Genomic DNA, 15,862 nt, shown 5'->3' with positions numbered 1-15,862 from the left:
AGTTAAATAATTAATAGTGTTTTTCAGGAAAATGTGTTTCCTTTGAAAAATCTGTTTCCCTTGAAACAATTTTTATTTTATATCCAAATAATATAAACTAAAGCTTTTCATAATTTTAATGATTTAGTATTATTGTACTTTTCTATCCCCCACAATATAAAGTTATTTGTGAACGAGACTAACATGGCAGCACCCAGTTGATCGTGAAAGAAACGTTTTTAGCACTGAGTAAAATTTTCATCAAGTGGTGTTATAAGATACATCTTCGTATTTTTCGTCATGGCATCAGGCTTAGAAAGTTACATCAATCGTATCCTTTTCAAAGAAGTCCCGTAAATTTTGCATTTTGCCTACGTAGCCTAGTTCAATTTCCGGACGTAGGCGCTAGGCGCGCCTGCAGGCTTGGCCTAGCATGCCCAGCGCCTGGGCGGCGCGGTGTGAATTTAGGGCGTATCGCGTTTGTTTCACACGGACATGACGGATCTGGATCGCAATAACTGATCACAGTGCAGGTTCGCACTATTATTCATTACAACTGGTTCTGATGTCATTAAACCAATGACAGATCAGTTTGGTTTTTTGTCCCTTTTTCACTCCATCATTTCTAGGGTGTGTACCCTGAATTGTCAACTGGCATGACTGGTTACTTATTCAGCGTTGAAATATCAACATGATCAAATGGTTACTTGTTCAACATTGAATGTCGAACAAGGAACTAACTTCACACTGGTAGCAGCTTTAGCTCTGACCAAAAAAGGGAGCTAAGGTTGGCAGGAATGTGATAAAAGTTCAACCAGTGCTGGGCCAGTTGTAGACTAGTTCAAGTAGTTGTTGCTGGTCAAGGGTGGAATTTGCATATATCTATGTACTTAAGTATGACTGGTTCTTGAAGTGATAGGTTGATCCTCAGGATCATCATGATTGATCACTGCACTATTGTTGATCTTAGGGCACAATCTTACATCATGATCTTCAGAAATTCCAAAATAATGGCAGATTGTATATTGGCAGAATATTTGGTGTACCTTGGAAAGAGTTCCATATAAGGACATCACTTGACAGTGACACCCTGTGCACAAACACAAAGAGAAAGGTCTGAGTATTTTCTAAGAAAGTGCTTCAATTTTTCCCTGCTAAATATGAGTTTTTAGGCCGATATGCCACTGCAGGGGAAAGTTAGTAATGTCTGTGTATGGAACACTGTCTGCTGTTTTGTTTCTAGAAGTACATATAATCACAGATTTCTTCCACAAATGCCAGTCTTTATTACTTTGATGTTTTCCTTGGCCAGTTAACATACAGACACAGTATCTGTTATTACAAATGATGGTAGACAAATCGTGGTAAGAATTTTTCTAAGCTGGATTTTATGAAAGAACAGATTCGAATTCTAGTTTTCTGGACTTTCAAATAAAGAGAAATCCGCCTCGGGCGGGCAGCCTCTACATTTGAAGCATTAATGAAATTTGATGTTAGAATTTATGGTGTATTTTATATACACTGTAAACCTAAAATAGTTAAGTGTGCCATTTTTATTTTATATTTTGTTTTTGCATGTAGAGTATGACCTTGAATCTTGAAATGCTTAGCTGATGGGCAAATGGTTGTACTATCATTCAAATACCAACTATAAACAGTTACGCTTTAAACTTAAAAACAGAATATTGATAATTAGATTCTTTAGATTTAATAAGGTCAAGAAGATCAGCTTCTTCCCCCTCCACTAGACATCTGTTTCTTTTACCATTTAAACTATTTCATCCATAATTTTCAGGGAACTCTAAAGGGTTTTGACCAGACAATCAACCTCATCTTAGATGAGAGTCATGAGCGAGTCTATAATAGCGCCTCAGGAGTGGAGCAAGTGGTGTTGGGACTGTATATCATCAGAGGTGACAACATGTAAGTGTTAGACACTTTAGCTTTTGAGAACATTGCTCTGTAGAAAGGGAACCTGCGTTCCAGTGTGTTGTACGAGCATACAGTGAAGCAGTCCTCATTTTCAAAAATTGGCACTGCTTGTTTCTACTATCATTTTTGTACTTCTAGCCAGAAGCTATTCCTGTGAAGTATGTTCAAGTAATGACTTAATTGGTACAGCTTTTTTTATGTTTTCTTATAATATTGGCATGACTTGACTATCAATGCAGCATGTTTCTAACCAGGATAGACTTATTCCCAAGTACATGTAGTTTCTAACTTGTCAGAAAATAACAGGTAGGCAATACATGCTCTTCTGCCAGACAGGTAACTGATCTGCATAATGTCCACAGTGACCGTTGATACTTGTATTTCTTTCTCATTGGTTAAACATTATTATGAAACTGCAAATTGATCAAAATTGACTTTGTTTTTGTCTCCAGAGCCATCATCGGTGAGATTGATGAGGAGACTGATAGTGCCCTAGACTTATCCAATGTCAAGGCAGAACCTCTTAACCCAGTGGTACATTGACAGTGGTTTATGCCTTCTCATCAGGACTCGTTATCCAACTTCTCAGAACTCCTGCGAGTTGTTTCTAACTTCTGCTGGTACTTTTTTTCATCCCTCCGACCATTGAATAGCTGAGGTGTGTCTATGTGGCCTATTAAACACCTGCACATTTCATAGGATGTAGATGCATTAATGTGCACACGGTAAACTGCTACTGTGAGAACATTATGGAAACCACTACAAATATACACAGCGGTTGCCATACCAGGATTGTTGGGTGTCAAAGGGCGTTCTACTTCAGATTGACTTGTCTGGGTTGATGGATTGGCAGAAAGGATCAAAGGGACTCTTGACGAAATGAATGGTCATTTTCCCATGTAGTCAACTTTAGAATTTCAGCTGCTCTGTGTGACACCGTGTATGAGTCATTCGTAACACTCCAAACTACACCAGAAGTTGTGGCTGAAAAACTTTTGCGTCAAGTAGCTCGACTCGGTTTTATGACTATTGGCAACTCCATAACCCTAATTATGAAGACAGTGTTTACTGGAATGGCATGGTAACCCCCCATCCCCTTCTTTCTGCTGTGCCTCCTTTTGCTGCTCTCCCCAACACTGCCTCAGTACCCCTGCCTTTAAAATCTTGGGTTCATCTCTCGAAAATGGAGGACTCTTGGTAATAAACTACATAATATTAAGGTTTCTGTTGAAAACCTTTTTTTATTAAAATGTTTACCCATGTAATTTATTTGTGTTAAGTAAAAGCTTCTGAAGAGGTACATTTGTGATTTTAACCATCTACATTTTAAGTGTTGGTTTTCGCTGTTTTTTTTTTGTTTCATAAAGTTCTCTGTGATTGCTGCTTATTATTGTCAAGAGTACTCTGGTTTGAACAATTATCACATTCAGAACCCCACACAAGCCAATCCCTATGTTGACATTCCATTCATTGTACATTTATATTCTAATGTATAAAGTAGCCGGTTTGACTCAGTGTGGATGAAAATGCTAGTTGGAAATTTTAAATTTGGCAACTTGAAAGAGAATTACATGTATGTGGCAACTGAGTACTACAGCCCTACTCAGCCCCAAATAATCTGTGCAAATGTCAATGGACAAAGCTTTCTAACATCTTTTCCACTGTTTTTTATTAACAGAAATCGAGCTATTTCAACATAGTTCAAACTTGACTATCATTCTGTCACATACTTTGTCATGTCTTGAAGATTTTCTCACGTCTCTGCATTTTACATATGTACTTTGCAAGATATTTTTCTCTTTAAGTCACAAAGCACAACCCTAGCAGTTCATAATGGAAATTCCCAAAAACATAGTCCTCATTTTCCTTCAAAATATTTAAAGAGACCCATGAGGATGAAAAAGTAGCTCCTACCAACATAACAAATCTACATAAGCATTTTGCCAGCAGAGATAAAAAAAAATCTCTCTAAAAGCTTGTAAGACTGTCCAACTGCTGCATTTAAACCAGAGATCAACATCCTCTTTATTATGGTCTTCATGCATGAAAAGAAAACACTTGTTACGCAGTAAGAGTGAAAGCCTCTCCAAAACGGGCTTCCAGAGTGACGGTTGCATCTATTGTCAGCATGTCCCTGTGTACTTCATATGGGGAAAAATCTGGATGTAAGCCTTACTCTCTGTACAGAGGCCACAAAGAACACTGGCTGGTATCTCTGCATTGGAATTCAAGTGTTCACTATGTCATGTCAGTAAAAGGCCCATGTACAGTGCACTGATGTAAACGTGCTTCTGAGAAGCAGGAATGGAAAAAGTGATCTTTGGCTATTTTGCCACTTCACTAAAATGATGAAATTTCTAAATTTGCTAGTAGACCCACATACCAAAGAAAAACCAAACATAGACAAATTGAAATCCACTGATTATGCAATAGTACTTGATTTGGGTTGCTATAAAAATGTGCTGCATGAGCTGATTGAATCAAGTAATTACATTAATCAAACTTTTCATCTCTTGTGGCCATTTATTAACTTTTAAATGATGCAGTGCCCCCCCCCCAAAAAAACATCCCACATCAAACATGGAACCTTTACAAAATTTCCTAAATTTCATGTGCACTAAAGCGACTTGGCAAAGTAAATATTTAATACTTTGTTTTATAAAAGGGGGGCCCAAGAGAACAAGTCTGAACAAGTTTAATATAGAGTGGCCAAGATGGCATCCATTTTGCTCTTGACATCGTTACGCTTGGCTGTCAAGGCTTTCTCTAGATCCAGGTATTGTTGCTTGGATTGTTTGTTTGCTACCACCTTCTCAGCGTTAGTCACTGCAGTATGAGCAAACTCCTTCAGCAAAGAACCCAGCTTCTGCAGTTCACCAACCTGTAAGCAAGGTCAAAACAAATCTCAAATGCAGCACCAGAGGGATGCACTGAGTGACCCCCAAAGTTCAAGGAAATTACAGAAGTATAAAGGCTTTTGAACTATGCTCTCCAAACTTTTTTCACCAAACAATGCTAACAATAAGGTGTTATGTTGACTCCTGTTGACACATTATCAGAAATGGAAACTGACATGCACTCTTGGTGTTCTAAATCCATATATACTGCGTTTGTGCACAAAATGTAACGGATTGACCAAAATGAGTTCTACTTTACAGCAGAACTACTCTGTATTTGATGTTACTGAGTGAACACAATAGAAACACGTGCATTTTGGGTTATACTTGGAATGATAAATAGATCTGCATCCTTTCGTTTGTTCCTTGGCTCAGGGATGCTGTGTTTCCTTCTCTCAAAGCTTTGCTATCTTAGACAAACCTTTTCAGCTATATCTGATCCTTCCTGTTTCAGACTAGCTACAGTAGACTGGATGCTCTTGTCCATGGCACGACCTTCAGCATCCAATTTCTTCAGAGTGGCCTGAAAGCCTGGAGCAATCAGAATGAGGACGTTGCAAGGGGATGTTGAGAAAATTATTAACTCTAACCCCCTAGGCTCCTGCACTAGAAAGCATACTGAACCTCACAAAATCCAACAGGTGCATGTACTTGTCTATGTACTTGTACATGCAGGTCACTGTACCAAACCTGATAAACTCCAACAGAATGAGCCTGTTGGAGTTTTGAGTGATATGGTATGGATGGGTCTATGCAGTATAGGATGACTTGCACTGAACAGTACCAAACCTGACAAAATCAAGCATAGTCCAACAATTGGTACAGCAAGCCAGACACTGCACACAATGAACCCCGTGTGTCCCAACTCACACAGGATCCAACACCATCTCCCTGGGCCTTTCATCCCAAATATCACAAAATTCAACAACAAGTTCCTCAGGTACGGTACCAAACCTGCCAAAACCTCAAAAACCTGCTGTTGGAGTATGGCAGGTTTTGGGCAGTTAGGGTTAAAGGTTTTGAAAACTCCACTCAACATGGATTGGCACTTGCATTGCCTAGCTTTAGTTGAAATGGATAGCTGTATCTGAAGAGAGCTCGGCTAAAATCTTTATCTTCAACACTCTTAGTATTTTTGCCAGAGATTTTCCTGAATCCACCAACAATTGATATGATACAGCTTTCATACTTTGAATCACATTAGGACAAAGCGTCCCTGTGCAAATGATGATGGCTTGATTCAACATGATTTGGAAAGATGAAGATTTAATGGACAAGTCTGTGACTGGTCAAATATAAGAACAAAAAAGCTTCGCCCACAACCGTAATCACTGGCTAATTCCCAAACCCAATGGAGCTTAGAGAGGAAAAAATGTTCTCAAGCTCAGTTGTCATTTTTTGCACTGAACATAACCAAACATTTAACAAAATTGAAAATACCATTCAAAAACTACGAAAGTATTGTTTCCATCCATGCCCTGCAATCACAAGGGACCAGAGATTTTAATACTGTCCTAAAAGTCTGCCTTTATCCATCCGTTGGGAAGAGGCCATTAAAAACGGAGGCTGACAAATCCTCCATTGATTTGTTCCATCAAAACTCGTCCAAACTTTGAACAGTTACCAGAAGTAAAAACGTAATGGTTTTTATTCACCATCAGTGTAATTGAAGAGTGGAGACTACCCAAACAATTTGTCTTAATCCATCTGGAAAACAACTAGAAGGGGACAGGTTAGTTCTTTTCAGGCTTTTTAGCTTGACTGCTCACCAGTAGAATCCTTGGTGGACTTAAACTTGGTGATGGCATCATCATAGCTTCCATACAAGGTTCGTTTCTTTTCAATCACCTCCACCACAGATTCCACCAAGGAAGCAATACGCATGCGTGACTCACTGGCTTCATCCTGAAAAACACAACAGTCAAAGCACTACTTCAAACTGCACACTGCAAATCTGTTAGTTTGAACTGTGTTATGCTGGCTGCCAAACAAACTACGCTTTCATTGGAGAGTCATCAAAATAACTGAAAAGAACATTCCATCAAAATAAAGATACATTAACCGCATCACTCTCAGTATTTATGGCATGGGAAAACAATCAGAGTTTATACCAAGTCAAATATGAGACCACAGGTATTTGTGTATATTAACCTATTGGGGAGGAAAAATGAAGGATTGGCCATTAGCGTAAATACTACTTCAACTGAAGTCATCACACTAGCACATCACCCATTATTTCATTCAAAATATATCACACTCGTTCTTTGTGGAATTCACAGTGGATAGACCAAACTTTAATTGAAGGACCCAAAAAAACACCCCCTGACAACATTAATTCATGCAGGTGTCAGACTTCAGGAAGAACTCGAGGTGGTGTTTGTGAACAAACACAAAGCTATTCCCAAAATGTTTTTTATTGTCTTTTGATGACTGTCAACGAGAATTATAAGTTTGCAATCACTTGGATCACAAATAATTGCAAAAGTAGCTTGTATAACAAAAAACCAATTATCACTGCAATTGAACGTATAGTTCATGAGATATGACGATTTGTGTTTAAAATACAAGTTCTGATCAAACTGGAAGTAGAGGTCACATGAAGTCAAGATATCAATTTTCATAAAAACACGTCCCTAACTATGTGCATACCAAATTTGAGTTAAATCGGTCAAATAGTTAACTAGTTATTAGATTGTAAAGAATAAAATTTTGAATGGAGGTCACATAATCCTGATGAAGTCACAATTACAAAAAGTTTTGGGGCACATCTTCTGATGATGGTTAATTACTATCCTAAGTTTGAAATTGATCAGACTGAAAATAATTGCCAAAGTGCCCCTTAGAAAAAACAGCAGAAAAAGAAAAAAAAACTTTAACGATTACAAAAGCTGTTCCCAATTGAGATTGGGAACAGCTAATTATAGTGCAAAGAGTACAGAAACTTCCAAGTAATTTTGTCCCTCATGGATGAGATCTTTTAGGATTTTAACACGTTACCTTAGCAATGGAGAAATCCAGACGAACCAAAATGATGACAGTAAAGAAGAGGATGAAGAAAGCACCGACAACAAGGAGAGGTTCCTGGAGAAGAAGGATCTTGTTGAAGGAGTAGTGCAGCTGTCGAACAAATTCAATCATATCCAATCAGATTAGATGAAATAACAATGGATCCAACCAAACTACATCTACTAGATCAGTATCAATGAACAGGATAATTCAATCCATTAATTAATGACCAAAAACTGTCTCTTTTAAATCCTGTTATCAAGACTCAAAGACAAAATGGTTGAAGTCAACAATCAAGTCCTGCACAAAGTAATTATCATCATGTTTATATTTAATTTTGACGACCAAAAAAAACCGCGGAGACATAACAGATATAGAAACACATGTAAACTACTTGCTGCAGGGTGGAATTTGAAGTTGCATGACGTAAAACAAAGAGATTTTCAAGATTTTCCATTTTCAAAATTCTTTAAAAAATCACAGCTTCATTTACTAGACGTTTTACACACATAAATGGCAGTCTGGTTGCTACTCTAATCTGACAGACAACATCTATTGACGCCTGAGTATTTCAGCCAGGCCTGCCACCTTGTAAAAAGAGCCCAGATTGTGCAGTTTTATGTAACTTTCTTTTGTATCCAAAAAATGGCTCAGTGCACTACTGACTTCATTTCAATGGGGGCCAGATTAGCGTGCAGCGGTATGTAATTCTCATAGCAGGAGCATTTTTTTCCCCGGTGGTAATCTGCTCATGCTGAATGCTGCAAACAGTGGTATAATCTCTCAAAATAAGGACGGATTTCCTCCGCTATTGACAACTGAAAAAAATGTTGGCGATTCCCAGAAGCTCGGTCTTTTGTTCAGAGTACAGTCTTCTGTTACAAGGCCCAGCTCTTTTGTCCGGTTTCAGGCTCCCCAGTTTTGTGTATAAAGCCTATGTGCCCGAAACCAGGCTACCCGGCAGCATATGGTTAAACTTTAAAAACAAAAGGAGCAAGAACATCGAATTCCATCATGTGACTTGAGATGTATCCATTCAAATTAAATCTATTCACAATCTTGATCCATGATTGAATACCAACCTCAAAGTCAGCAATGTGTTGTTCGACCAAGTTCGTCTTCCGAGCGACAATGACAGGACGACCAATGGTATCAAGATAGGTAAAATGAAGCTCATCTGACTTACGCTCGATGTCAAAGGACGTCTTTAAATCAATGTCCCTGTCAACAAATTCATCCAAACATTTGGTATGTCAGCAAGCCTGAAAAGTTAAACTAGAAGCTTGGATGACAACCCTGAACACAGCAGCTTTTTTCTAGGAATAATTTTGAATGCAATCCAGCTTTCTAAAACTGTCGTAATCTAATACCATATTTTTAAGTTATGACTGCTGGAACACCATACCGGCACTCTGCCGCCTACAGCTACCAAGTCCTGCATTTTTGGTTCTCCCATTTATCAGTTTCTTTGCCAGGGGGCATGAGCCAGAGGTCATAAACCTATTACACCATATGGCCATGGATCATGCTGTGCGCCGCAATACAAGCACCATAATCAATGGTAAAGGGGATCACTCAAAGAGGATGGAGCTTTTTTGGTAACTGAACTCTTAACACCAATGTGTATTGGATGCACAGATTTACTTACTTGCATCCTTCAGGGAGAATCACTTTCACAGTGAGTTCATCCACAACCATGTCATCAAAGACATGGTCAAGAAGACGCATAAGCAAGATGTACTTGTCTCCTACAGAAAAAGGCAAAAGTTTTCAACTTAATGAAACTTAATGAGAGTCATCATAAGACCATGAATGAAGATATGTACCTCGCATGTACCAGAAAGAAATATGAAGTGTTAGTGTTGTATGATAAAATTGTTCTTATTGAAGGTACATTTAAATTTTAACAATTAGGAATTCCCATATTTGCCAAGGTCTGTCACATCACAAACCATCAATACGCACAGTTACAAAGACAGTCACATTAATGGAAACATTAACATAAGCTTTTCATTCCATGAACAGGGAATGCAGTTAATTTTACAGCTGGTCATCAGACATTGGTCATCAGACATTTTCCAACCACTTTGAGTATTCGTCCAACCAAAGCAAGATGCAGCCAGACAAAATGTTGAATGGAAATACCTGAGTAAAAATTCTAAAAAGCTAAATCCTGTTTATGCTGTTACTCTTGTTTTGTGCTAAGGACATTTGACCAGTGACAGCATGTTCTCAGACAAATTGATATGGGTTTGATCAAAAACTGAAAAGAGCAGCACAAAATTGCTTGTACTTGTACGCTTTGTCTTACCATTTTATTTGCCTAATTTAAGGTCCAGAATGCACTCATAAGTCTGAAAGTCATTCAACTTACCAGCATTATAGAGATTCTCATAGCTAGGCAGGTTATACCCAATGACATAGTGGGTCTTCCAACCACCAAACAGTGGGAATCGAGGTCGTAGCTCCAACTCCACGTGATCCTCATGTTCAAGCAGGTTGCTGGTGGAAATGTTACCAATCTCATCGCGGTAGTACACATCTTTTGCTGAGGCAGGCAAAATGGTCTATACAAGATTTGAAAACAAACAGGTGGAAGCCAGCTACTGAGACATTTTTGTTTAGCTTCTCAATACAGATCTCTGTATTTTATACATTATACCATGTAAAACAAAAAGCTATCACCTGTTAAGTATTAGGAGTGTGGGGACACTAGGGGGCTCTCTTCAGCAGGTCTGAACATGATTAATAGAATACACTCCTATTTATCACAGGCTTTCATTACACCTGATCAAAGGAATGTAAGAGCTTGAGACAATATCACTGGTTGACATTACTTAAGATTCCATCTCAACCAAGGTGAACCAATAATAGAGATTCAACCACTGGCATGCTTCATCCTAGAAGCTTGTCCACACCAGGTTCCTTGGAGTAGGTTAAATATGCCAAAGAAAAAGAGGCCCCAAAACAACCCAGATCCTTAACCCTTACCTTGAAGGACTTGATGGATGAGTACCCATCCTGCATCCGCTGATAATCATAGCGAGAGAATGACCCCTTCAACTTGGCTCCTGAATGGTAGATGTCATAGGTCTCTTCCACTGCTATGTTACCCCAGTGGGATACCTCAATGACACGGGTCATGCTGGTAACAACAAGGAAAGGATTGTTGTTCTCATAGTGGATCCTGATCTTCTCCTAAAAAGGAAAGATGACAGTCCGAGATGATCATCAGGACTTATAATGATAGTAATTTTTATTGATGTTATACTTTAATGAAGTTATATTGTTACAGGAACATTGCCTTGGTTTGGATGTAGTTTGTTTCAACTGCTGAGACAAGTCCAAGTTGTAAACTATCAGCAACTTCAGAATTGATAGACAGTAAACTCTGACTAAGTCGGCATCACGTGACCCGTCATATTGTCTAAGTCGGCCGTTTGACAAAAGTCCTGATCGTCTGTAATGCATTTCCATTGAAAATTTCATTTCTAACTCGGCATTTATAAGTCGTCATTTCATATAAGTCGGCATGTTTTTCTCGGTCCCTTTTCCACAAAACCACAAAAATTCCTTTGTGTAAGTCGTCATTAAAAAAAAAATCGTGCTTCGGTATCAGTTTCCTTTGCTTGCGGTTGCCAAGAAGTGTCAAGTGCAGCCAGCATGAGTACATCAATACCAGCAACCCCTCTAGTGCTACACGCATGTGCTCTGTCCATTTTGGAGGTCACCTTATTGAACGTAGTCTGGTTCCCTGCCCAAAGATTCCCTGACGACCCTTGATGATCCTTCGGGTAGTCAGAATTATCGGGTCTGGTATCCAGACTATATTGAACGAACTTAACCAATGCGCATGCGTGGATGAGTACATATTTTCTGTACCGTAACTATACCATGTACATGAATGTACTGCACTGTCGAGTCGTGATGTGATATGCAAGTGGCTCGCTGTCCCTGCTTCGTCCTTAGGGGCACATGATCAATTATCGAACTTGCAGCCCGTGAGGATAATAATCGAGAACGAATTTGCTAGGATCGACCACGGAGGAAGAAATAAACCAGGGTAAATCAAAGCCATTGAAATATTGCGAGGAATCCTAATGTACATAGAAAATACATGTGTACGTGTAAGTCAGCAAAATGATGACTTACAGCAAAAGTCGGCATTCGCGTAAATCATCATAATTTCTTGAGTCCCAAGAGTGCCGACTTAGCTGGAGTTTACTGTACTTCAGAAAAATGCTCAGAATACCAACTTCCAGTTTCAAGAACAACTTTAGGAATTTATGTCAGTTAAAGAGAGAGCCCATTTACTGACCATGTACGAGGATGCAGCTAGCGGCAGCAGTAATCATTCCCAAGTACATGCAATGGTCACATAGCAAGAACCGACTCACTGCATACAGCAAGTGTACCAATATAATCCTGATAGCTGTTACAAGATGTTTGGGTGACACCCAAACAAGTATACCCTCCAAAAGCTAAATCTAGTTCAGAAGCCCAGGGCATTTTTGTCCAAGACGGCATGTTGAAATTGATATTCTAAAATCCCATTAGATTAGTGAGTAGGTGAAATTCACCGTGGTATTAAACTAAATGCAACTTCTGACAGTAGATTTCTAGGATTCATGCAGATTCAGTTTGTATTACTCTCTGCTACAAATGGTCAACTTTAACTTGGTCAATATCATGAAAAAGGTGTCCAAAATGCTTACTGCATTGAATGGGTTTTACTGAATCACATAATAAGGTTTTACCTCAGAAAATGGCCCGACATTGTCATAAGGCCCATAGGAGATGGTAGAATCACTCTGTGTGACTGGGTTAATCTTGCTATAGAACTCAATCGTTGATGATGCTAGCTTGACTTCTGTTGTCTGGGACTCTGTCTTGTAAGGAGAGTAGAAATACACGTTGCCCTTGAACTCCATGTACTGCTTCTCACTCTGAGGTATCTCAGCTGGATAGGGACGCAAATCTTTGGTGAAGATGGTGTCCACGGTGACATCGACAGTGTCTCCTGCACCAAGGCTCTTGCTCAGCTCAACCTTGTAAAATGTACCATCGCTATAAGGAAAGATAAGCATTCAACTGATGCATGAAATTTACCTCATTTATACTACAGCCTTTTTAGTAATGAAATGCCATCAAATTTGTGACTGAACTTTACAATTGAGGGCTGATCATTTACAAAGGTGATGTGAATGGAGATCAAGCTACACTTGAATTTAAAGATGCAATATCATATTTTGATCCATTCTCAGTATCATTAGCAATGATAAAAGGTCACATGATCCTTTTCTTAGTCAACAGAGATCACTACGGACTATTTAAATTGCCAGAACACTTTACATACTACTGATGACTCAGTTTAAGGGATTGATGCTAGGGTAAAAATACTCACATATACATGTATCTCCCCCCCCAAAAAAAAAATTTTGTTCTCACAAGTTGTATCCATCTTTGTGACAAAATAAGACAGCTACAATTTGAGGAAGGGGTTTGTCATTCTTATTTTTCACTTACCTGTTACCAGCGACTTCTGTTCTGGTCACTTTTAGGTCCTTTTTATCATCGTCTGATTTTAACTGCAAGGGAAATAATGTAATGTTCTAATTGATCTTTTTGACTTTACTCTGAAACAAAATAACACCTTCTATACAACCATCTCTATTGAACAATATCCAAAATATACAATAGAGCAGGCTGCTGCCGATGTTTACAGGTTCCTAACCCCAGGTTTATTGTTTATTGTCAAATATAACATATCAATATTACCGGTTATGAAATGAAATTTTCAAATTAGGAAATTTTTTACAAAAAAAAGGTGCCTTCTGACATCTCTTTTCTTCATTACAGTGTATCTCAAAAAACCTGAAAAGGTCTGTTATTGCCAGAATGTAGAAAAATTGAATAGGAGACTGAGAAACATGTTAGGGCTGAGTCAATTTTAATAACTCACTATTCCAATATTCGACCTTCAATTCCATCGAATATCTGAATCTTTGGTTGTACAGCCTGGCAGATTGTTAACCCTAACCCTCCTCAGTCCTCCAACAGGTGAAGGATTGAGGAGGGTTAGGGTTAATGATTAAACCATACACAAAATCAGTTGAAATAACGCACACAACTGTACATTATAATCATAGCTGCTCACGTCTAGGATCTCCAGCCACCTTTTAGCAAGTTTTAAGAGATGAGCACTACTTCTTGCCCTGTTGAAAATTCATATCCCTTTTAAATTGTTTGATGAATAAGGCCAAATAAATGTTTTTGCTTCCAATTACATTTCTCTCAAAAATAGGGTTGGTAGGTTGTAAATTTTTTTTTTGGATCAATTTTTTCGTTGCCGATTGAATGGCATGAATGGGAACAAAACTACCAAAAACTGCTTCAAAAGGGATAACTTAACTTGCCTAAATCTATGTCAAAATTTCTACAGTCAACGATTCTTAAGAATTATGAACAATTTACACCACTATGCAAAACGCCAGTCAGGTAATCACGACGGCAACAAACTGACCAATGATGTCTGTGTATCAAGAGGCAAGTGTCTATGATGCATCTAGACAGGTGGGAAATAAACCTTGCGCTACGGCAAGAAATTTTGCAGAAGCAGGCTCGCTTCAAGTTAAGAACGAGCATAACAACCTGAAATTTAACTCATGAACATATAAAAAACACACAGACAACAAAGTTCTATGAATTAACTTGCAGAAATCATCTTGCAACATCGATGTTTTTGGAACCTACACCTGTAAGCTTGCATGCTATAGGGCTGGAGTGTAGTATAACCACACCATTACTAAACACTGGTTGCCACATTTCCATCCCGCGTTCTTTGAATATTCAATAATAGACCACATATTCAAATATTCAGCACAGCCCTAGAATGTGTCACCTCCAATAAGCAATGCCAATCTGTTGCATGTAGAAAACGCGTCAACTTTGTACAGCGTACTTGTAAACAATCGAGAAAATGGCATCAGGTTAAAACACTGTTCCCCCAACAAAACATTTGTTTTTCAATCTTAAGTTAAAGGCTTTAACAGTGCCAAGAGCAATCCTGATTCTTGGGTAAATCTATTGTACTCCTTCCCCAGTTGAGGAATGAATTTCAAATAAATTTCATTCACAGGTAAATCAACTCCAGATGGAGAATAAAATGGAGAATACACGTACAAGATTGTGCTGAACAGCATTTAAAAAAAGGAGAGAGTTCCATATACGGACAACACTTGCTTGACACCCCTGTACACAAACAGTGTGAGACTTGTCTGAAATGCTTAAGACTTTTCTCAGCTATCACTTTCTCACGGCTGTCACGACATTTTATGGAAAAATAAGTGTTGTTTGTATGTAGAACTCTTTCCAAAAATAATAATAATGGGACTGGCAAAAACTGGAAACAAATGAATAAATAAACGAAAAACAGCACCCCAGCCCCTCCTCCCAATAACTGCCAGACCAACCATGACCATCATGACGATCAATTAAACCTTGTAGACATTTGTGCAGGTGCACATGGAGATAACACATAAAAAGAACCCACCCCGGCACCAAGATATGAAAGATGCTGAGCCCTTTTTGCGTCCACAGCTAGCAAGAAACTTTTCACTGCCGACGAACCGTCATTCCTGAGGGAAATGATGGAACTGATCTTAACAAGTTGCGAGACGAGATCAATCGTCCTTTCCACGTTAGAATTCACCAAATCGGTGTTGATTTTCTCCTGTTTTCCTGCTAAAACAGAGGCAGATAACCCCACCAATAACAGTGGGAGAATCAGGATGGATTTCATCGTCAGTTAATCTTAAGATGCAGCAGGATTTACAAGATAGAAAATCACCAAGTTTCACGATCGCCACCTCGACCGCGTACGCAAATTCAAAGGACTATCTACAGTACGGATAATCTGGCTCCGGTCCTTCATAACTCAAATGGCACAAGAGACTGAACCCAGACAGCCGCGAATTTCTCCCAGGACAGCCACGTAGCAGACGGCCGGACATGTGTCGTGCGATTTACTTCCGGGTCATCGAAGTTCA

The 15,862-nt window shown here is 38.8% G+C and overlaps 2 protein-coding genes across 2 annotated transcripts; one reads left to right on the top strand and one right to left on the bottom strand.

Annotated features, from left to right (window-relative positions):
* The first annotated feature begins 159 nt into the window (after positions 1 to 159).
* Positions 160 to 3,617, top strand: lsm8 (LSM8 homolog, U6 small nuclear RNA associated). The gene is made up of 4 exons (XM_022244216.2): positions 160 to 310; positions 1,303 to 1,343; positions 1,775 to 1,902; positions 2,364 to 3,617. Exons 1-4 carry the CDS (start codon positions 280 to 282, stop codon positions 2,452 to 2,454), a joined length of 291 nt encoding a protein of 96 aa, XP_022099908.1. The 5' UTR covers positions 160 to 279; the 3' UTR covers positions 2,455 to 3,617.
* On the bottom strand, positions 3,555 to 15,763 carry rpn1 (ribophorin I). The gene is made up of 11 exons (XM_022244201.2): positions 15,367 to 15,763; positions 13,341 to 13,402; positions 12,572 to 12,881; positions 10,806 to 11,012; positions 10,189 to 10,381; positions 9,463 to 9,562; positions 8,897 to 9,035; positions 7,806 to 7,925; positions 6,578 to 6,713; positions 5,230 to 5,339; positions 3,555 to 4,792 (listed from the first exon to the last, which is right to left on the bottom strand). The coding sequence occupies exons 1-11, from the start codon at positions 15,613 to 15,615 to the stop codon at positions 4,607 to 4,609; spliced, it is 1,812 nt and encodes a 603-aa protein (XP_022099893.2). The 5' UTR covers positions 15,616 to 15,763; the 3' UTR covers positions 3,555 to 4,606.
* Between the last annotated feature and the right edge of the window lie 99 nt (positions 15,764 to 15,862).

This window comes from Acanthaster planci, linkage group LG04 (genome assembly GCF_054643075.1).
Source record: "Acanthaster planci isolate LZ-2023a linkage group LG04, COTS_SCS, whole genome shotgun sequence".
NCBI classification, from domain to species: domain Eukaryota; kingdom Metazoa; phylum Echinodermata; class Asteroidea; order Valvatida; family Acanthasteridae; genus Acanthaster; species Acanthaster planci.
The sequence above is the reverse complement of the archived record's forward strand: the minus strand, read 5'-3'. Positions and strand labels throughout refer to the sequence as shown.

Coding starts and splice junctions, on each gene's coding strand:
- rpn1 (XM_022244201.2), bottom strand. CDS start 15,615: ATGAAATCCATCCTGATTCTCCCACTGTTATTGGTGGGGTTATCTGCC. Junction 13,403..15,366: donor TTTCATATCTTGGTGCCGGG/GTGGGTTCTTTT, acceptor TTTCCCTTGCAG/TTAAAATCAGACGATGATAA. Junction 10,382..10,805: donor CATCCATCAAGTCCTTCAAG/GTAAGGGTTAAG, acceptor AATCTTGTATAG/ACCATTTTGCCTGCCTCAGC.
- lsm8 (XM_022244216.2), top strand. CDS start 280: ATGGCATCAGGCTTAGAAAGTTACATCAATC. Junction 311..1,302: donor CTTAGAAAGTTACATCAATC/GTATCCTTTTCA, acceptor GTTAACATACAG/ACACAGTATCTGTTATTACA. Junction 1,344..1,774: donor ATGATGGTAGACAAATCGTG/GTAAGAATTTTT, acceptor CATAATTTTCAG/GGAACTCTAAAGGGTTTTGA.